Raw genomic sequence first — 23438 nt, forward strand, 5'->3', positions numbered from 1 at the left:
TTTTTGTTTTGTTTTTGCTAAAAAAAAATCCCTGGTGTGTCATATTTGACCGCTAGATGGCACTGTTGTCTTATGCAAAGGAAAACCAATGCCACAGCATACAAGACGACAAACAGGGCGCCAAACTTAGTAAGTACTCCACTTTGTAAACGAAATTGTAAACGAAATACTATAATATTTAGCATAATATTATTAATATTTCTCGACCCTGATATTTAAATGAAAATTAGCTTTGGTATGACACTTAACCTGTTTTCGCCTAGTATCCAAATCAATGGTTTGTTTTCCCTAATGAACGTTTTTTTGTAGTACAGGGTGGCACTAAACATTACACACTGTCCCTTTAACAAAACACTCGATATATTTTAAGTTCTGGTAGTTTTCCCCATAAGATAATGAGTTTAAAAATTGCTCCCCTGAAAATGTACATTCATTTTAAACTGTCTGTCTGTCTATCTAGACGTCTATCTGGATGTCTGTCTATCTAGGTGTCTGTCTGTCTGTCTGTGTCTATCTAGACGTCTATCTAGACATCTGTCTGTCTGTCTGTCTGTCTAATTATTTAAAGAATGCCAGGCTGAATAGTCGGCCCTCCCACATTTTCAGCTAACCAAATCTGGCTTGCTTTCTGAAAAGTTTGGACACCCCTTGTAATAGCCTCATTAAAAAATATATATATATATTCCAACCGCTTTCCTTCTCGAAAACGGTTGTTTTTCAATTGTCCCGGTCCTAAAATCGTCATCAATTCTGTAATGACCCGGAAACAAAAAACCTTCAGTAGGTCCACATCAAATACTTAAACAATACCCTGAAAATAACCATGTGTGGAGACGCTTCTTTTTCCATTCTTCTTTGTTGCATTAGTCCACTCTCAAACCTCGTCTTCATTCGTCTTGGAGTCGCTTTTCCAGAGTCATGGGTTTTTCTGTAGGATACAAAAATAGAATCGTTATATTTTTAACAGTGTAGCCACCTATTTTTTTTATTCGTCTAGTTGGGTTTTTTTTATCCGGCGTTACAACTCCGTTATCGTTACTGATGTTCCAAAGCGAGGCGTTACTTTGTCTTCAAGAGAACAAACATCTAATTTGGGAAAACTCTGATTCTTTCTCAGTGGTTCCTGCGTCTTTAAGCACTAATTGTTTCAAAACGACTACTTGCTGAGAGAAGTCTTGTCACCTATCATAGACGGAGAGAGGGATAGAGATGGCGAGGGAGTGAGAGAAAATTCTCACTTTATATCGTTTTAATGTGGACCTATGTTGTGAAGAAAATATGGTAAGTGCAGTTGCCAACTTCTGCTTGACCAGTTGTCTCAGGTTGTGAGAGTTGGATTTATTTAATTGACACTGCAGGTCGCGGTTGCCATGGCGCCAAATTGGCCGCGCCCGTTTGGCGCCAGTTGCGGCTTGTTAACAGATTGGCTTTCTGTCTATTTTAAACTCAACGCTGTCACGCTTACTTTGTCAGTCCGTCAAGGAACTTCTGCCCCGCAAGACGTGGGTTTCGACTCGGTCCTGTTCCTGTTGGTATTTCCTGTTTGGTATTGTTTCCTGTTTATTTTGTCCTGTTTAATTTCGGTTTCCAGTTTTTTTCTGTCTTTTTTTGTCCTGTTTATTATTTTCTCCAGTTTTCGTTCCCGTGTAGTTTGTCCTGTTTATTTTCGACATCCTGATTCATTATCTCTATCCTGTCTGTCCCGTCCTGTCCGGTATCGACCCCATCTGTCCGATATCAACTCGGGCAATTATAATCGATCTCGTCGGTCTCTGGCTTCCTGTCTTTCCACACCAGACCTGCTGCCTAATGTGAATGACTCCCCATTTCCCGTAAAATAAAAGGGCTCGTGTGAGAACGTCACGCGTTTGGGTCCTGATCCTGTTCTGATTCTGACACTGCAGTGTTAAACACACTTTTTATTGTTGAACTGTTAACTTTTTTGTGTAAAAATACTTGAAGTACAGTAGCATAGGTCTACTTGAGCAGTTGTCACAGGTTGTGAGAGTTGGATTTCATTGAGTAAACTCGCATTTTAATTTTAACTGCTGATTGTTATTTCGTTATATTGAATATTTTTGTTGCACTTCACGTGTAGGATGAATCTTGCTGGTGAGGTGCAATAAATATTACAAGGTTTTGTATAAAAAATTACCTGTCTGTTGTTTTCTATTCATCTGACTCAAATACTGCTCAGAATTTTTCAAATTATTTGACGTACAACAACTTATTTTTAAACTTTTGCCGGTAACTAGTTACTTTTACTATGGAGTAATCAATTACTAACTCAGTTACTTTTTGGAAGAAACAGTGAGTCACTATATTTAATTACTTGTTTAAAGTAACGTGCCCGACTTCAATTCTATCACAAATTGCACGGTCACTGACTAAATTTCATTCTTTGTTTTTGAAATTCTTAAGTATTTAGCACATTAGCCTATCACGCGAAAGGTCTTTGGTTTGAGACAAAGTGGAAACATTTGTTGGCCTGGAGGGGGATGGGGGCCATCAGTCTGTACCTGCCCAAGACACACCACAGGAAATGGTGCCCCTATGACCCATGTGACACAATGGATTCAAAGTTATTTGACAGGGAGGAAGCAATATGTGGAAATGGGAGAGTTGTCATCTGAATACTTGGACATCTGTTGTGGAGTACCACAGGGTTCTATCATAGGTCCAAAGTTATTTAGTTTATATTATTTTAATGTTTCAAAACTATTAGACGACTCTAACATTTTCTATTCAAATGATAACTATATTGATTCGGTAACCTGTATTAATCGTGAATTAATTAACCTAAATGTATGGATGGATATAAATAAATGATCTTTAAATTTCAATAAAACCAAAGTAATATTCTTTGGTAATCGCAAGGCAAATCAAGATTTAGAAGTAAAAATGGATGGTGTCACAATAGACATTGTATCAGAAATTAAGTTTTTAGGGGTCATAATAGACAATAAATTAAGCTGGGAAAACACACACCAGACACATACAAACTAAGCTATTTAAAAGCATTTCAATAATGAATAAAGCCAAATTCATTTTAAACTATAATGCATTGCATTTGTTATATTTTTCTCTAGTTCTGCCATACTTGACATATTGTGCAGAAGTCTGGGGCAATAATTACAAAAGTTCACTACAGACCCTTTTTATCCTTCAAAAACGTGCAATGAGAACCATACACAGGGTAGGATATCGACATCATACTCATATTTTATTCCTGCAGTCCAAATTATTAAAATTGGATGATTTAGTAAAACTTTTCACTGCACAACTGATATTTAAGGTCAACAAAAACACAGTGCCAGAAACCATCCAAAAATGATTCATTCGGAAAGAGGGAAATTATAACTTAAGGGGCTGTTGTAAATTCATTATCCCAAAGGTGAGAACCACCAGGAAAAGTATGTGTGTGTCTGTGTGCGGAGTCAAACTTTGGAACAATTGACAAGACCAGATCAAACAATGTCCAACTATTCACGTCTTCAAATTTAAATACAAAAAAACATTACATTTGTTTATTTTAATGTTCGAAATAAAGTTTTCATTCATTAATTCTCATGTGGTTGAGGGATCCAACAAACCAACCAAGCAACCAGACCAAGGTGTTGTAAATTTTTACCTCCATGACCGTTTGGATCCAGCCCAGCATTTCCTCCACGTTGCAGTAGACACCGGGTCGTCCCTCCCTGGCACAACCAACGCCCCAGCTCACCACCCCGATCAAATACCATCTAGAAGAGGTGAAATGTACCAAGGGCCCGCCGCTGTCACCCTGAAAAAAAACGTGCTCACATTAAAAAAGGTAACCCGCAGGGTGCCTTTAAAAACGGAATCCGATACAGTTACTAGTTACCTGTTGAAAAATGTAATAGTTATTGTATAATTGCCGTAAATGTAACTTGATTACTTTCAGATCATTTTGATGACTCCCATACCAAATATCCCACCGCTCTGTCTGGCCCCCTGGGGGGAATTGCCAAGGCAACCTTTGCTTCGTATAGCGGCTAGTGGCGATATAAGCCTTCTGTACCGTCCGTAATCATGGGAAATGTGAACTCTCTACCAAATAAGACCGACGAACTGGCTGTGCTCATGAAAAACATCAAAGCGTACAGGAGAGTGCAGTTTGCTGTTTTTTATGGAAACGTTGCTCATGTCTAGCATCCCTGGACGCTAACGTGGAGCTACCCAGAGCTGTTAGGACAGACAGAGACACAAAAGCCTGCGTGAAGCAGAGAGGAGGCGGACTCGCTATCTACGTGAACACGAGGTGGTGTAACCCTGGGCACAAAGATTTCCATCTGCCGCAGGGACGTCGAACTTTTGTCCTAGTGTGTGACGTCATCCACTCCGCTGTTGCTAAACTACAACACAGCACCCCGAGGCCATCCTCTTAATCTGTTAATAAACAACACAAGGAGACTGCTGGAAGTGTGAATTTCCCTACGGGGATGAATAAATTATCCATCTATCTATCTAGACATCCATCAATCTAATCCTTTCTATCTATCTATCTATCTATCTATCTATCTATCTAATCCTTTCTACCTACCTACTTACCTATCTAACTACCTACCAAGTGTTGGTATTTGACGGTCAGGCGTCAAGGCTTTGATGCTAGGTCCTTAGCTTGGCCTTAGCTTGGCCTTTTGTGTACTTTCTATGAAGTCACTATCTTTGATTTTTGCATTTCGGAGATGGAATATGAGCTTGCTCTGTCCACTCCACGCATCGGCCCGGTATTGCAGTACCTCCGGGAACGGTGCATTCGCAATGATCGCAGCAAGGCTTTAGGGCTAGGACCTTAGCTTGGCCTTTTGGCTGAGAGTAAGTGTCCCGGCTCCTAGGCTTTGTAGCGTATTATGAACTGACCGATAACGGATAATGGATAATGAATAACGAAGATAGATCAATAACCCTTAAAAACCCCATCTAACTACCTACCTATCTATCTATCTAGACATCTATCTAGACATCTATCTAAGCATCTATCTATCTAGATTTCTATCTAGACTTCTATCTGCACATCTATTTAGACATCTATCTAGACATCTATCTGTCTAGACATCTATCTATATATCTATCCGTCTATCTAGGCATCTATCTCTATATCTATCCGTCTATCTAGGCATCTATCTCTATATATCTATCCGTCTATCTATCAGTCTATCTAGGCATTTAATCTATCTATCAATCTATCTATCTGTCTATCTATCTGTCTATCTATCTATCTATCTTCAAAAATGCGTGATAACACCAAACTTAACGCCAGTTGCTACTAGTTCACTGTGAATAATTGAATGAAAGTGTAGTATTCGATACACATATTCTGACATTGTTTCATCATTTTTTGTGAATTTGCAAAACTGAGTTCTGACCCATTGTTGAATGTCCTAAATACCTGTAATTTGATTACCGTTGTAAGGGAAATTGTAGTTTGAATGTGCCTTTGTACGATTTTGTCCTTTAAAAGTTCCTTAACAAAGCCAAATATTATATCCAAGTGCTGTTGGTATTCTTGCAACAATTGTTTCCTCTTGGGGTCCCGCTATTAATCAAGATGGCTTTTGCTTGAGTGCCGGGAAGTCTGTTCACGAGCTTGCCTCCCTTTTCTCCTCCTCTGACTTCACAGTGGCGCATTGTACCTTTTGTGTTACAAAGTTTCACTTTCCTTTTTGCTCATTTATTATGCTCGCACACCATCTAACGACCAGCATTATATGCTACATTTAAACATGTGATTTCTGTCCATACCAATCAGATTAGTGTCATGTATTCATGTGATCTCACTTAAGCCAATCATATGTGTTGTTTTATGCCTGTGTTTTTAATAAATGAGTCTCTAGCCATTGGGGGGGTGTGATCCCTTTCTGAGTGATGTTGGAAGCAGATCTAGAAAAAAGCTCAGGTTGGACACGCCTCTGATGGAGGGACTATCAAAAACCTAATCTCCGACTCTGAGTGTGTTGTTTTATCTATTGTAATACAATCTCAAATTTTAACTTTGGACAATCGTATATTCACGACGCCCACATAAATGTCTGATTTTCTTCCAAGTGCGCGGCGCGCCCTATTGTGCATTGGCGCCCTGTGTGTCATATAATGCCGTGGACGGAGGTTGGGCACCCGCTTTGAGACTGAGAGGTCACAGGTTCGAGTCTTGGCTGAGTCATACCTAAGACTTACACCATTTTGGTGTGAGATCATTCACATTTCCAACTAAATGCGACTTGTAGGCTTCTGTTGTTTTCCCGCTTGTGAAGAAAAGGATACGTGCCGTCACGCGTAATGCATTATTGGCGGAAGTACTCATGGATGATAACACAAGTTTTTGTGCTACCAGAGGCTAAACAGAGTTCTCCCCCAAATACGAATTAAATCCCCGAACTCCCTTTCTCCCCATTAAATGCTTTCCTTGGTTTTCGTCCGCCATGGTGTGTTGATTTCTACGCCATGCCGAAGATCATGGAAACCTAATTTCAAACCCCCTGCCAAATCAAATTCCCCTTTGCGTAAACTCACGATCGTAGTACGTAAATGGTAAATGGCCTGCCTTTAAATAGCGCTTTTCAAGTCAATGAAGACCTCCCAAAGCGCTTTACAATGTGCTTCACACTTACCGATTCACACACTCACACACCAATAGGGAGTCAGCCTCCAAACGTTTTGAGGACAATCAAGATGCTAAATGGTAAATGGCCTGCATTTTTATAGCGCTTTTCAAGTCAATGAAGACCTCCCAAAGCGCTTTACAATGTGCTTCACACTTACCCATTCACACACACACTCACACACCAATAGGGAGTCAGCCATGCTTGGCGCCTACCTGCTTTTTAGGGGCATTAGGGATTCAGTGTCTTGCCCAAGGACACTTCGACATATAACACAGAGGAGCCGGGAATCGAACCTGCGACCTCTTGATCCCAAGACGAGTGCTCCAACTCCCAATACGTATAATGTGTTTATTAAAGAATATTAATTTTGGTGGATAAAACAAAAAGTGATTGTGGTCTATATAATGAGTTCCTCAAGACCTTTTGCTAATGTCACCATAACCGCAGGGAGTCGAATTTAGCCACATATGCATCCGCGCCCTATCGTGCGGTGCGCCCTGTGTAGTGTTTAACACAGAAATCGAACCAGCTACTGAAGGATTTTATAAATTTTACTATAAAAGATTTTATACGATTAAATACAAGTTACATTTATCAAGTGCAGTGAAGATTTTCATCGAGTAGGCTTAAGTTCAATGACAGGTCACGCTGATCCGAATGCGGAATGTTTTGTCTAGTTCTGTTGATAACAGGACTCTGACGCAGGATGACAGGCATTGTTTGGAGAAGTTGTTTTGAGTTTTTCCAGACATCGAGGCGAGGTGGTGGAGCCCACGTGGGGGCTTTCCTGGCACGCTCATGGGAGAAGCCGGCACACCAGCTTTCGGAAAAAACGTGGGCCGAGAGAAGAAAGCAGAAGGTCGAGAGAGGAGGCTCGGCAGAGACTCGAGCGACACTAATTCGGCTAATTCGGTCATATTCGATGGAGTTCACTTAGTTAAATAGTTTAAGAAATTAAATCTGCCCCCTTGTGTGGAAATGCCGGTCTCTTGTTCATTTTTCCACCAAGAAACGAGCGCGCATTTTTAGGTGAATGTAGGTTGTGTTTGGTTAATGGAGCCAGATAACTCATTTGAACAATTTGGTAAACGGTACATTTTAATATTTATTTCCTAACACTTCGGAGACTGCTCTTTTAAAACACTGCACCTTATACTTGTGAACATACCCTGCCTCTTTATTTCTGTAACAATAATAGAACATAATGACATTTTTTGGTATCCTGATTACGTATGCTGTTACATTAATTCCGTTACTCCCCAACTCCGGTTACCTGACACGCGTCCACTTTCCCCTCCAGGAAACCAGCACAGATCATCCTTTTGGTGATGGCCCTGCCGTACACGGCAGGACTGGCGCATTTGTCCCTTTCGATGAGAGGAATGTTGGCTTTCTGCAGCGATGAAGAGATGACTCCTAAAGGACATCATCATGAGCTCACCATTCATGTTTCAGGATCTTTTGCAAAATATTAAAGAGATTGTTCACCGTTTTCCTCCAGGTAGCCCCAACCGGTCACTACCACAGGGGCTGAAGGGGAAAGACCGAAGGATTGTGGAGGTAGGCAAACTGGTTTCCGACTCGCTGGAACAGATACAACAGGGGTTGCAAATGTGTGGCTGGCGGACACCAGGTAGCCCCCTTAAGAACACCTGAATAGCCGCAGATTTTATTTCTCTCAATAGCTAACCGGTGATGGGTCAGTGTGATTTTCCAGGAAATTTTATTCCGAACTCGCATGAAGTTTGAGTTGTTGACGGAGTTCTGATAAATACGATGTAGTAATTACCGTATTTTCCGCACTATAAGGCGCACCTAAAAGCCTTTATTTGTTTCAAAAGCTGACCATGCGCCTTATAATACAGTGCGCCTTATATATGGTTCAATATTAAGTCGCAAGTTCTCGCAACAAAGGCAAGCAGCTGCCGACTAGATTTTTCCTCGTAGGCGATGTGGTCCGTGGTGTATGCTGGGATACATTTGCCGGCGTTTCATTTCCCAGCCAATGTGTCAATCATCATTTGAATCGATCACTATTGGCTAAACTTATTCGGAGGTAAAGGGGGCGGATCCTTTTTATCATTTACAGGCTCGCATAGGCTAAAGGGGCAAAAACAAAGCCTGCAATTGGCCGAAAAAGATGAATGTGAATAGCAAGTTTGCTTGAACTACGGCATAGAGGAAACATGTTTTATTATTCTGTATTCGTAAATATTTTACTCTCCTGGATTTACTACACTCACGGATATAAGAGGACCATGGTTGCACATTATTATTGAACGCAACGACTTCGGTGAGCTATTCCGGTTATATATTTTCCCAGTATCTTGTTTCAGACTGATCTCTGTTTCTGTGATGAGTCTTATTTTTAAATTAAACTCAATTCCCAGTGTTTATTGTCACATGCACAGTAAAGTTGCGAGCGAAAAAGAAAATAGAAACTAAGGAATGGTTGGCATTTCTTGAATCCCAAGACTTTAACCTTCCGAATGATATTCGGAACGATGCATTTGAGTGACATCGGACGGACACCGCATCCGCACGTGTCTACGACACGTATTTGCTTCTTTGCAGGTTTTGGGAATGTTAAGGGGGTAATCAGTTGGACTGAATCATCTGACTGTTTTGTCCACGTTCCCATTGTAGCACCTTATAATCCGGTGCGCCTTATGTATGGAAGATATAGGACCAAAAACTATTTTTTGGGGGTGCGCCCTATAACCCTTATAGTGCGGAAAATACGGTACATAAAAAATGGGATAATTGTAAGTACAGTGGAACCTCAGTTCTCGACCATAATCCGTTCCAGAACCCTGTTCGAAAACCGATTCGTTCGATCACCGAAATCATTTTTCCCATTAAAACTAATGTAAATCGTTTTAATCCGTTCCAACACCCTGAATGTTCACCTTGAATGTTTAACGTAAACTTAAAGCTAACCCAGGCTAATCGTACGTTCGCGTTATCGTAATCTTCCGTACGAAAGATTAAGCTAACATAAACGTGTAAAAATAAAAAAATCAGGTCGTTTACAAGCAGGGTTGGGTAGTGTTACTATAACTTGATTACTTTCAATTACTTTTGGATTACTCCAATAACAAATATGCTAATAAAAGACAAAAGAAACTAAATATGACTATAATTATGACTCACAACACGTGGTAAGCTTTCTCTCCTGGCTTTGATCTCCGGCAAAACTAACATAAAATGCGACAAAAACAAAATGACGGCTTGCCAACATCATTTTTGCCGTTCCATGTATTCCGTTACTCCCCAAGCCTGCACAAAATGTAGTCATTTTATTCATATTTAGTTTATTTTGCCTTTTATTAGCATATTTGGTATTGGAGTAATCCAAAAGTCATTGAAAGTAATCCAGTTAAAGTAACCCAACCCTGCCGGTGATGGGTCAGTGTGATTTTCTAGGAAATTTTATTCTGAACTCGCATGAAGTTTTAGTTGTTGACGGAGTTCTAATAATTACGATGTAGTAATTACATAAAAAAGTGGGATAATTGTAAGTATATATTTTTTTTTTTTTTACTGAAATGTTAGAATTAGAATTGGATTCAGAATTATCTTAATTATCCAGGGTTCCTACAGTTGAATAAAGTGTTTTCTTTGCTTCAAAGAGTTTTATCACCTTCTGAACCACTCAACCATTCTCCTGAGAAGAAGAGATGCTGCATTGTCATATTTATTTTCTCTGTTTTTTTTTATTTATTTTTTTTATGTTTCCTGTTTTGCCGGCTATGTTAAACTCTCCCATCGACCCTGTGACTCAACTGTTTGCGATAAAATAGGGGGAGCAGTTGCAGTTCTGGTCACATGTGAATCAAGCTTTAACTGTCATGAGAAAATATATCACTTGTCTCTCTTATGTTGTGTTTTATTCGAGATGTAAGGTAATAGACCTAACAGAAGATTTTATTTTATAATTGCCTATCAAATTGGTAGCCATTCATACTAACCAGTAACAAAAAAGAGATGCAGAATTATGTTAATAAGGGAAATATACGTCAAAATTACGGTATATGAATGGGTTTCTGCATTTAAAATGTATAGATAATCCTCATAAAGATATAAAGTTTTTGCGCTAATGTGTAAGACATTTGCAATTTTTAATTCTTTTTTAATTATTAAAGGGACAGTGTGTAATATTTAGTGTCCCCTAGTGGTACAAAATACTTTAATTCAGTAAAAAAAACAACAACCTTGATTTAAATACTAGGCAAAAATACATGAATTATTTATTTTAAAATAAATCATAGGTGGAGACATTTGTATTTCCTGTACATGGTGGAATCCATACTTAAGACGCCGCCATGTTTGTTTTGTTGCTTGCTGTTGCTTTAGTTTTCGTTTGCATTAGACAACAGTGCCCTCTAGTGGTCAAATATTACCCGCTGGGGCTTTAAGGTGGAAATTTAAACAGTATTTTTATTTCTCATCATAAATTTAATTAGAGTTCTGGAATCAGAAAAAAAGAGGAGACACGCTTAAATTTAATTTAAAAAAAAAGTACTAATATTTGTTGTTTATTATTATACATTTTTCACGAAATCATGACTTATTTTTTAAAACTCAGTTTTTGTTGCAGTACAACTATTTTACCAACAGATGGTGGTATTGGACCGCAAAACAGCCATTAGATGTAGGAATTGACACCAAAATCTATATGTTTACAATAATCAATATTGTACAACAATAATCTCATCTCATTGGCCGTACCGTTTATCCTCATTAGGGTCGCGGGGGGGGGGGGGGGGGGGGGGGGGGGCTGGAGCCCATCCCAGCCATCTAATTGTAAAAAATAAATAAATATACATATTATAAACCGCAAGTAATAATGTCAGGCGATATATTTTAGTATCTCTGGTAGTTTGGAACCTGTGTATTCATCTTTCTTTTTGTTATTGCTGAGATGCAGTATCTCCTTTTTTGGAGGGCGGGTCCTGATTTATACATTTTATTTATTAATGGGCGATTCTCTATTTGGAGCAACATTTCATGAATGGACCCTGATTTTTCTCTAAAATCTGCCAAAGGTTTATAAAAAGTACTTTCACTTCAACTGTTTACAATCATTTAACACTAAATGAAATGCGTTTTAGATATAATTTTGCTCCATTTTATTGTGTCCACGGTGCGTCGCAATCAACTTCCTCAAGAAGTGTAGGCCATACAATTATAAAGTCTTTTTTTTTCTTCAATAATTTGATAAACTAAACGTTGTTTCACTATGTAATTAATTGTGATCACGTTATATTTTTACTTGCTATTCTGTTCAAATCCTACATGTCCCAGTAGTAATTTTCCAACCTGATAGAATGTGCTCAATGCCCCCCAGAAAGACTACAATTCCATAAAAGCAATTTACGGGAAGTGACGTCATTTGATTTGGGAAAAGGAGGTAAGGTTCAACTTTTACTCTCCTTAATTAACATTTCTAATTTAAATGTGTTTTACTTCTATGTGTCACTCTTGAGATTCTATCACGTTATGGCAATTTATGGAAAATGTTATTGAGTACCATTTTTAGAAAATATTTTAGATTTAGTTATTTAAGTGTTGTTCAATTGAAAGTTAGCTAGCTAGAAGCTGGTCAGCTAAAGAGCTACAGCTGGATGAGCTAAAAATCAACGGGAGTAATTAAGTCGGGAAATAATAATATTCAACATTATAATAACTTCAATTAGTATAGATGTAGTTGTTTATGAACAAAACGTTGGTGAAATGTTTGTTATTTTGAACTCGCATGAAGTTTTAGTTGTTGACGGAGTTCTAATATTTACGATGTAGTAATTACAAAAATGCATCATGGGATAATTGTAAGTACATTTATTTATTTCACAAAAATGTCAGAATTATTTTAATTATCTAGGGTTCCTACAGTTGAGTAAAGTGTTTTCTTTGCTTCAAAGAGATTTAACGCCTTGTGAACCACTCAACCATTCCCCTGAGAAGAGGAGCTGTGCGTGGCAGGGTGGAAAACATTCAGAGGTACTATAATTATAATCGTATCCATCCCTGAGCTTGACCACTATGCATTTCTTTGTGTTAAACATAATAGTGTTATCATAAAATCATAAAACACAGAGTATTTAAAAAAAAAAAAAAATCTCGACACTAAAATATTGCTGCAAAAAGAGACTCACCCTTCTAATAAATAAACCATTCAATAAACAATGTCAACCCTATAATGCTAAGTGGAAGATAACGAGTAACATTGGTGTCAGTCTTTGGTGTGACTCAGCCAGGGTTTAAACCGCTGAGCTCCCAGTTTCAGGGCAGGAGGTCTACCACAAAGCCACCGAGCTTTTTTTACGATTGTATTATTTGCTGTCTCAGGTTGTGATTGACGTGGATGGATAGTGTTACGAGTGCACTGCAGGAAAGAGGTCTAAATATAGTGGAATCTAGAGCTCTTGTTGGTGATAGGAAGGAGTGGAGAGGTGTTGTAAAAGTATAGTGGGATGTTTGGACGCGTTCTAAGGGATGGGCGGGGCACCTGTATGATGCCGCAGGGGTAAACCAGTGAAATCTTTCGGGCCCTGTTGTTGAAGAGAAGAGAGTGTTGTGTCACCCTGACCCGAGTGACATGGCCACTTTCTCGTGTCCCGTTTCATAACTGGAGAGACGAAAGCATGACCGACTTGGGTGCCGAGGTGCTTAACTTGTTTGGGTGTTTGGGTATTTGGGTTGGCCATAGTCCCCAAAATTTTTGTGTGTTTTTTTGCTTCTTTTCCCCTTTTTTATTTTCTTTGTTTTTGTGTATGTGTTTGTGTGGCGCAAAGAGGGTTGCTGACTAGATAAAATGTTATATTTTGGGATTTTTATGTTGTTTTATCTGTATTTGACTGTGTATTAGTATTTGAGTTTTGTAAAACGGAAAAAGTAAGTGAAGTACTAGTATATCACCACTAGATGGCAAGTCTCACAGGTCAGAGAAGGTTGCTCTGGCCAAGTCTCACGGGACCTCACGTGATTTAATGAGACTAGCTCAATAAATGATCCGTAGTGTCAACAAGTAAATGGTGTCGTGTGAGACTGAGATTTATCATCTATTTTGCAGATGAGGTAAAACAACAACAACAAAAATATATAAAACAAATGTGTAACACCAGCTGGAGCTAGACCATCCACCTGGGTCCCGTTACATTTGTCTTGCTGTCGGTCACCCCTCTCGAGGGATATGACCAGGGTATATAGATAGATTATTTACACCGACCTCCGATTTTGACGGGACTGGTAAGTCTCATAAGTGCGATGTCGTAGTCGTTGCGAGCCGAGTCGTAGTTTCCGTTCAGGATGATCCTGTCCACGGAAGAACCTCCCAGGGAGCCCATGTACGTCTGGCCCGATACCACTTTCCAGCGACTCAGCTCCTTTTTACCACTGCAGGACCAGGAAATGAGGTTGTGATGTTATTATGACAATTATGCTAAGGCTAAACTCCGACCCCTTTACTCAGGCAAGCATTGAACATTGTGTGGAGAGCGCTATAGCAAGTGTCACAGTAGGAGACATTACTCAGAAGGTAATTGATGTTTTTTGGCCCCACAGAGATCACGTATCATCTCAAAGTCACCAAAAGGAACTGAACTTTGCATTAGAGGCTTATATTCATGATTTCATTGTTGAGAAGGTCCATGAAAAGCTTCAGATAGTCTAAGGCAGGAGTGTCCTAACTGTTCAGAAAGCGGGCCAGATTTGGTAAGCTGAAAATGTGTGATGGCCGACTATTCAGCCCGGTATTCTTTGAACAGTCTTTCATAAATTCACCCTGCGGGAAAGGTTTGCGGTGCTTGGCGATCAGTGTCGCGACTGCGTTGCTCACCTTTGGAGAATTTTCTTTTGACAAGCGCGGCTGTGCCGTTAAAACAGATTCTGGTTGCTTCACCTTTTCACAGCGTTCGTTTCCAGTTAGATTTTTGTTGTCGGCATGTTTAATCAGACAGTCCATCCATCTATTATCTGCACCGCTTATCCTCAGTAGGGTCGCAGGGGTGCTGGAGCCTATCCCAGCTATCTTCGGGTAGTGGGCAGGGGACTCCCTGAACTGGTTGCTGGAAAGTTGCAGGGCATGGTCTGGCAGTGCTTTTCGATATTATATTCTTGGGAAACAGCCACAGTCTCTTGGAAAATTAGGCAGACCTTTCGGTGAAGAGATACTCCAATTTCCAATTGTCCTGGAAGAGGCGGCCCTCACAGTCAACTTTCCTCTTTTTATTTACAGTTGCCATGTTGGAAATGGGGTGGGCTTATATTATCACAGAAAGCCGATGGCAAGGTCGCCAAAGGGCTACTGCCATTATCTGCCAGAATTTTGATTTTTTTTTTTTTTGTAGAAATGTATTTTATAGTGCAGTAAACATTACTGGCAGACGACATAATCTTAATTATATGACGGAGGCCAGTATAAATTTGATCACTGGCCATAATTGGCCCCCAACTGGACTTTGGACATACCTGGTCTAAGTCCAAGGTCCATATTTTCCCAGGTCAAACATTTCTACTGTGGGCCACCAGGAGTGCCCTTTCATTAGTTGGGTCCACCAGTATTTACGTTGAATCATTCAGTATAACATAGCCGACATTTGTTATCTAGGTTATTTACAGGTAAGTTCAAGAAGAAGAAGAAGCTAAGCTCGAAAAGTTAAAGTATAGGCTAAGTTCCCATTCCAGAGCTCAATGTTCAATTCTGATTTTTCGGTAATGTCCATTATTATTTGAAGACCTTTGGACAACAGCTAACATTCACATATAGATAGATGGATAGGTAGATACTTTATTCATCCCCGTAGGGAAATTAACGCTTCCAGCAGTATCCTTTTGTTGTTTATTAACAGATTAACAGGATGGCCTTGTGGTGCTGTGTTGTAGTTCAGCAAAGCAGGGTTGGGTAGGGTTTATTTTAACTGGATTTCTTTCAATTGCTTTTGGATTACTCCAATACCAAATATGCTAATAAAAGACAAAATAAACTAAATAGGAAGAAAATGACTAAATTTTGTGCAGGCTTGGGGAGTAACTGACTACATGGAACGGCAAAAATGATGTTGGCAAGCTGTTTGGATTTATTTTCTTTTTGTTTCTGCCGCATTTTAATTTAGTTTTGCCGGAGATCAAAGCCAGGAGAGAAAGCTTACCGTGTGTTGTGAGTCATCACTTTCTTCATATTTAGTTTCTTTTGTCTTTTATTAGCATATTTGGTATTGGAGTAATCCAAAAGTAATCCAATTAAAGTAACCCTACCCAACCCTGATCATTTCATACATTTGATGAAATCATCAAATGGCACACAGTAAAATAAAATGTGCTGAAGAATTAGCTTTTGTCTAGAGAGCGTGTTTGGCAGTTTTTTCAATTTTGTCTGAAAATATATGATGTGGCTCTCTCAATTTCTTTTTAAAACATTTTTTGTTTATATGGCTCTTTGGGTCAAAAAGCTTCCTGACCCCTGGTATAGGGTCTGCTATGCGCACTGTGATTGGCTCATGCATTTGAGGGTGGGGCTTAGCCATAGGTCAATTCTAATTGGGCTGAAGACATACTGACCCTGAGAAACAGTGAGCTGCGGTGACCACCCAACGTGGCGATACAAGCGAACCTCCGCACGTGTGTTGGCCATTTTGTTGCAGGCTGACCTGCCAGGGCCAGTCCTCTATGGTGGCGTCCGTACCCCCAACGATACGGTTCTGAGGGTCCCCCTCACCGCAGTCTGTCGGGAAAGCACAAAACTTTTTCATGGAGATGTTGAATACAGTGTTGGTAAACCTTTTTCATGATCAAATTCAAGGCCAATTCTTCCAGTACCTTCCAAAAAAGAATGTTTTTTTGTTGTTGTTGACTTTGGTGACTACAATAAAGTCACGATCTTGCTGCTAGCACATACTTTGTGCTGTTTCTATATGATCTACGATCTGCCAAGATCGCAATCATACTCTGTAGGGCCAGTATGAGTCTCATTCATCTATTTATGTGTGTCACTAATTAGACTACAAGGCATTTGCTTACCGAATCAAGTCATAGTTACTCCCGCTGTTTACCCACGTTTCATCTAGTTTCTTCACTTTGACATTCAGAGCACTGAGCAGAATTCACATCACATCATCCCCTTCCATGAGCCCTCACTATGCTTAGTTGTACATAAACTGTCAGGTTTTAAGCTAGCTGCTAGACTGCATGTGTGTGGAATGAATAAGACTGCAGAGAGAGAGCTGCGCTAATAGACATGGAATATGTAAATATAGGGCAGTTAGTAAAGGGGCCCCTAGGGGGCGCGCTTACACTGTCTATTGTTTCTAGTTTTCTCTTTTAATTCAACCAGGTGGTGTGTGATTTATGTTATCAATTTATACTGTTAAGCCATGTTGACACTTTTTGTTGTGTAAGTTAAGTTTAGGAAGTCAGGTGTTTTATTTTTGCTAACGTAAGCAGTGATTCTTTTCCTTTCACAAGGAATTAAAAATGAACGTCTCAGCCGTATTTCAATTCTGCGCTTGTTTTCCTCCGCACCACCACTACCATCCAGAAACACAATGCCGATTTTTCAACCGTGCAGGCGCGGCGATGAAGGGTTACATAAACGATGCTAACGCGAACGGGGAAAAGGATCAAAATAGTTAAAACGAACTAGCACACTGGACTTTACTTTTGTCCCCTGGAGTGTGCTTTTAAATAAAATTGTATCACTGCAAAGTAATCTTTATTTCTACCAGTGTCTGAAACTCGTGACAAAAAGTTAGAGGACACCCAGCCATAAAGTTACCTGCCCAGTTTTTCACAACTTGAAACACAATAAGACAACTAATCGCAAAAAAAAACTATTGTTGCAAAGTATTAAGGATTGATAATCAGAATATATAACATACCTGTCAACCTGTAGGTTTTTGCCGTACAAAGTACGTTTAATATGCATTTTAAGACGAGTATGACGTACAAGGAAAAACGCAAATTTGTAAATGATGGATACCATTCGGTATACACAGACTATCACCAAACGGCAAATCAATCAAGTCTAACGAGTTCGCCGCGGAAGCTTCTATCTCGGTATCGTTTTTTTGTTGCAAACGTAGCGAGTGGTTTGATGCTACTGTGCGCATGCGTCTGTCATGCATCATTCCGGGTGTACGATTATTTTATATTTTGTACAGGAAAATACGACAGTTGGTACGGGCATGGAGCCGTGGAGGTTGACAGGTATGATATAACAGAACAACACTTTCAAATTAAGGTTATTATAAATTGACTTATAACATTCATTGCATGTATATGACATGGCTGTTTTCCATCTGCCATCATTATGTACCTGTATTGACTCATCTTCATTCATGCAATGTTTGAGTTGTGTCGTCTGTTTCAAGCCACGTGAACTCCTCTTTCCACCATGCTTTTAATGTACGTTTACGTTTTGTAGAGTCATCAATTTTGTTGGCTTCTTTTGAATCTTTCTTCTGGGGCTGAGGTTTTGGCTTGATTCCTAACCACTTCTCCATTTTTTTTTGTGTTCTCTGTGCGTATACTTTGGAAAATGATATGCAAATGCGCAACCTTATAAGGCTCGGGAAAGTCCGGAAGCAGGAAGTTATTTGATGCAGCCTTCTGATTGGCTGGCGAGTATGCAAATTTCTAAACGAACCGAAATTCCCACACCGAACAAAGATTTCGAAATCGGATTAAGGCAAACGTTTGATTTGATAAAATCTTAGAAAAAAAAAAATAATAATAATGACCTCCGTTTTTTTTCCTTGAAAAAGTTATCGGCCACGTTATTTCAGACACTGTTTCATCAAATATACCTGAAATTTGATTGCATCTATTTTTCTGTAACTATAACAGAACACAATTACATTTTTATCTGTATCCTGACTACGTAACGCCGATACTTGTATTCTGTTACTCCCCAAGCCTGTCCCCTAAAGGCTTTGCAGTCAACAGTAGCATGCTCGGGCTTGTTTTGAGTCAAACCTGTTAGACAGTTTTGTCATCTCCTTCACGCAATGCTACTCCAAAAAAAGGAATATACTACTTTTCCAAAAATAGCACCAACCTGAACAGGATAAAGAAACCACAGATCCGGATGTGCACACGCTCCTAAAAGAAGGAGAAAAACGTGAACACGCAACATTGAAGACAAATAGGTGTTGACCCAAACATGTTTTTTTTTTTTTACAAAGTAAGAGAAGATAAAAGTATAAGAGATAATAATTCATGCGAACAAACGGGAAAAAAAACTGCAGAAGTGGTTCAGTGTTGTGAAACAGAAATCAGTTGACGTGACAAAGAGCAGGAAATAGTCCAGTTTCTCAAGAAAGTTGAAAGTAAAACCAGAAAATATGGCTTTATGGTACTAAAACCCATTTGTATTAGTTCCTGTTTTTGTTTGGATGACCTAAAAAAGCATGTGCTAAAAATATTTTCTTGCCCTTCCGTCTTGGCAAAAACTGGTATAGAAGATGTTTAAAAGAGGTAAAAAAAACAACATGTGATTGGGACCCCGGATACAAGTGGGTGAAATGAGTTTCCTCCGCAGGGTGTCTTGGTTCTCCCTTAGAGATAAGGTGAGAAGCTCAGTCATCCGGGAAGGACTCTGTGTAGAGCCACTGTTCTTTCATAAGAACAACTCGTAGTTAGGGCAGACAAGTGGGAGTTTTGATGCGAAAGGTATCTGGCTAAGCTCCCATGTATTGTCTTTGAAAGGGGCTAAACAGAGTTTCCTCCACAGGGTGTCTTGGTTTTCCCTTAGAGATAAGGTGAGAAGGTCAGTCATCCGGGAGGGACTCTGTGTAGAGCCACTGCTCCTCTGCATTGAGAGGAGCCAGTTGAGGTGGCTCGGACATCTGATAAGGATGCCTCCTGGACGCCTCCCTCGGGAGGTGTTCTGGGCATGTCCCACCGGCAGGAGGCCCCGGGGGCGACCCTGGACACACTGGAGAGACTATGTCTCTGGGCTGGCCTGGGAACGCCTCGGGATCCTGTCAGATGAACTGAAGGAGGTGGCTGGGGGTAGGGACGTCTGGCCTTCCCTTTTAAGGCTGCTGCCCCTGCGACCCGACCCCAGATAAGTGGAAACAATGGATGGATGGGTGATTGGGACCATATTAGACAAGGTGAACAGGACGAAAATCCGGTTTTGGTTCATGTCATTGGCCTAACCAGATTGTAGCACCCCCCTGAATTTACAACATTTAAAAAAATCTCTTTTCCTTAGTGTTCGGGTTAAGGTTCAGCCATGTTTGATCGGCTGAAAACAACCCAATTTTAGATGACGATTTTTAGACTGAATCATGTGGAAAAAATGCACCAGACCAGATCGGGCCCAAAATCCAACGTCCAAGAAACGTCCAGTGCTTTCTTGGAGCCGATCGGATTTCATCTGAATATTGAGTTTAGCAGACAGTTTGGGAAATTACACACTTCTAGCTATGTTGACGATAAACTTTGTGTGGCCAGGAGAAGCGTATTAGAACGTTCTTCTAGAATAGAATATACCTTTACTGTCATTGTTACAAAATGGGTTGACCATATTGTGACAACAAAATTGGACGTGACTCTCCAGCATCACATTTTACAGTGAGGGTAGAAGAGAACAAAGAAGATAAAGGAGCAAAGAAAATGTTTGTATTGTCCTTGTTGCAGGCTTTGTTTTTCTCTGGAGGAGGGTGTATGAGGGGGTGAGGGATGGTCAGATCCAGCTAGGTGGGGGGAGGGGGGAGCTCTGTACGCATGTTTAATGTTACTGTACACACGGTCCAGTGTTTTTTCCCCCTGGTTGTACAGTCCACGTATTGAATAAATTTGGGAGGTACAGTCCTTAAGCAAGCCTGATTAAAGTCATCGGCGACGATTTTTCAAACTAACTCTCTTTCAGTGATATGCAAAATAGGGAAAACTCTAAGCCTGACCTCATAACAACAAGTTTTACTCACCGGTCAACCGCAGCTTGGTGAATCGGTAGATTTCCTGATCCAGACCTTAGTGCCGCAAATGGTCCAGATTTCAAATTCGATAGTAACGCGTTGATCCTCAAATAAGTGCTACGAGGATTACTGTCAATGGGAAGAAAGGACACTTAGGGACCAGTTTTGGGATCACTTTAAAGAATTCTGAGAGGATTTCTTTAACGGACTCAGTGTATCCCAGTTGCGAGCACGCCGATTTGGTGTGCTTGTCGGTCCAGCCTTCGGTGCAGACGCTTCTCCAGCCTGAGCTGGGATTGTAGACCTGCAGGACGCTCTGCCGGGTCATGAGCCGCACTGCAGTGAAGAAAAATCAACGGAGTTTGTCCAGATTTGCTCCACGGACAGACTGAGGAGATAATTTCTTCCTCATGCCATGAGGCTCTTTAACTCCACCCGGGGATGTAAAAGCGCACTTTAAACCACACCCCCACATTTGCATATGACCCTATTCTTATTACAGTGTGTATTTTATGTAGCACTATTTAAATACTCTAGAGCAAAACGTTATATTGGGTATTTTTGTTTTCTATATCTTTTATTTTATTATTTTATTTTTCAACTCAAGGATACTGCTGGAAGTGTGAATTTCCCAACCGTGATGAATAAAGTAGCTATCTATCTAGACCTATAAGTAGACATCTATCTAGACATTTATCTATCCATGTATCTAGAGGTCTATCTATCTAGACATCTATTTTTCTATCTATTTAGACATCTATCTATATATCTAGACATCTAGACATCTTAACCTTTCTATCCATCTTATCCTTTCTATACATCTATCTATATATATCTAGACATATATCTAGACATCTATCTATCTAGACATCTATCTATTTATCCATCTTATCTTTTCTATCCATCTTATCCTTTCTCTCCATCTATTTATCTATCTTATCCTTTCTATCTATCTAGACATCTATCTAGACATGTATCTATCTATCTAAGCAGTGTTGGGAATAACTTAAATGTAAATGGTCTGCATTTCTATAGCGCTTTTCAAGTCAATGAAGACCTCCCAAAGCGCTTTACAATGCGCTTCACACTTACCCATTCACACACATTCTATTCAGTCACTAACTCAGTTGCTTTTTGGAAGAAGTAGTGAGTAACCATAACGAATTCCTATTTTTATAGCAACGTGCCCAACTCTGCATATGAGGAAAAAATGGTGATGTTTCCGTACCAGGGAACGTAGCGTTGGCCTTGAAGCTCGACAAACACGTTTTTTCATCTTCTCCTTCGATGCAATCGTCCGTTCCATCACACGCTTTATCAATGGGAATGAACTTAAAGGATTTTGTGCAGAAGAAGTACTTGCTGTCAATCAGTTGCTTTACTGAAACACACAGATGAAGATACATTGCAGTGATTGATTTCATAGAGCAGCCCAATTTAGGATAGAAAAGAAACGAATAGTCTTTATTGTAGACCAGGGGTTAACATTTCAGAAACTATCAAAAGTTGAAACACAGACACACACCTTCAAAATATTCGCCATCACTAAATGGTTTTCTGTGCTTTGCCATGCAGTAAGCAATGTGATATCTTGCTTCAGTGGTGGCGTCATTAGCGGTGACAAATGTTTTCAGGGTCCGTGTTTGTTTGCCATTCCTGGAGACGTAAATTATTAATTCGGAAAGAGGGAAATTATAACTTAAGGCCCTGTAGTGAATTCATAATCCCAAGGGTGAGAACCACCAGGAAAAGTATGTGTGTGTCTGTGTGTGGAGTCAAACTTTGGAACGGGTTGCAGGACGAGATCAACGGGTGTCCAACTATTCACTTAAATATAAGGAACATTCCTGGCTGAATACAGAGATGAGGAAGGTGGGGTATGAGATTGGGAATAGTGCGTCGAGTTAACTTTGTGTTATTGTTGCTATTCTTATATCAAAACTGTTTTTATCAATATCATTACAATTGTTGTGATATCATTGGTATATTTGGTGGGGAAGATGAAGGGGTAGGTGATGTAAGCATTTGCTTCTTACTACCCCTTTTCGAACATATTACGTAACATTATTTTGTTGTTAAATTATTGTTTTTGTTCTTTTTTTATTTCGATTTTCGAATAAAGTTTTTATTCATCAATTCATTTAATGTCTCCGCCTTGTCAGACTCGTCCTCGAATTAATGTTAATGTTTCGTCTCGTAAAGATGTTTAACACTTGCTGTGCGAGGTGCAACGCTCTCGAGGCATAATGCACAAACAGCACGGTCATTTTTTGCACAAAGCCTCGGTCATCTGTCCACGCTGGCTGAAAAGAACGAGATTTTTTTGCTGGAAGAGCTGTTGTGATCCGTTCATTTATCGCGCGCCGGTGTTTCTGTAAGAGGGTTAAAACACAGATCTCTCCTCCTCTGCAAGGCACTGTGCAGACCGTAAAGCCGCTAAACAACACAGCGCGCAACTGAAAATGTCTAAATTTCAGTTAAAAATGCGCGATTAAAAAAATCATGTTGCCGTGCGCTGGTTGCCCACCCCTGTAGTATAGCATTCAACATTGGGTCCGAATTCTGTTATCTCGCATGTTTGAAGCAAAGGTTGCCTTGACAACTTCCCCCAGCCAGAGCGATGGAAGGCCTTCCCACCCAGGAGGCCGGAGCCGTGAGCAGACGCTTGATACCCGCAGTTCTTTTAAGTCAGAGAAGAGGCAAGAGGTGCCCATTTTAGCCAGGGACGAAATGGTTTGAAAGAAGCCGGAGAGTAGACAAGAATCTGGCTTACGAGAGGCTTAGCTTAACAATCAAAGAAAACAAAGAGTTCTCTTGAGCCACCAAAGAGCCAAGAGAACCTTGCTTAGCAGGTGTCCAAGGCTTAATGGTGCCAGTAGCCGAGCTA

General features: G+C 40.0%; 1 protein-coding gene, 1 long non-coding RNA gene and 1 pseudogene across 2 annotated transcripts in view; 2 read left to right on the forward strand and 1 right to left on the reverse strand.

The window, feature by feature from the left end:
• The window catches only part of tmprss4a (transmembrane serine protease 4a), a 27163-nt gene continuing 3725 nt past the window's right edge, over positions 1 to 23438 (reverse strand). The window contains exons 4-13 of the mRNA XM_088346213.1: positions 21780 to 21932; positions 20761 to 20887; positions 20561 to 20680; positions 18682 to 18725; positions 16188 to 16350; positions 13858 to 14024; positions 8115 to 8210; positions 7900 to 8042; positions 3632 to 3784; positions 1 to 928 (exon numbers count right to left, since the gene is read on the reverse strand). Coding sequence (XP_088202339.1) covers positions 917 to 928; positions 3632 to 3784; positions 7900 to 8042; positions 8115 to 8210; positions 13858 to 14024; positions 16188 to 16350; positions 18682 to 18725; positions 20561 to 20680; positions 20761 to 20887; positions 21780 to 21932 — 1178 coding nt within the window. The 3' untranslated portion in view covers positions 1 to 916. The remainder of the gene's footprint in view (positions 929 to 3631; positions 3785 to 7899; positions 8043 to 8114; positions 8211 to 13857; positions 14025 to 16187; positions 16351 to 18681; positions 18726 to 20560; positions 20681 to 20760; positions 20888 to 21779; positions 21933 to 23438) is intronic.
• LOC148358956 (U2 spliceosomal RNA) lies at positions 4638 to 4785 on the forward strand (annotated as a pseudogene).
• LOC148358957 (uncharacterized) overlaps positions 12101 to 23438 on the forward strand; it is a 17732-nt gene continuing 6394 nt past the window's right edge. The window contains exons 1-2 of the long non-coding RNA XR_015851571.1: positions 12101 to 12457; positions 12551 to 12629. This is a non-coding gene — a long non-coding RNA (uncharacterized LOC148358957). The remainder of the gene's footprint in view (positions 12458 to 12550; positions 12630 to 23438) is intronic.

The sequence above is a fragment of the Urocampus carinirostris genome, chromosome 10 (genome assembly GCF_059441175.1).
Source record: "Urocampus carinirostris isolate Australia breed hairy pipefish chromosome 10, RoL_Ucar_1.0, whole genome shotgun sequence".
In the NCBI taxonomy this organism is placed as follows: Eukaryota; Metazoa; Chordata; class Actinopteri; order Syngnathiformes; family Syngnathidae; genus Urocampus; species Urocampus carinirostris.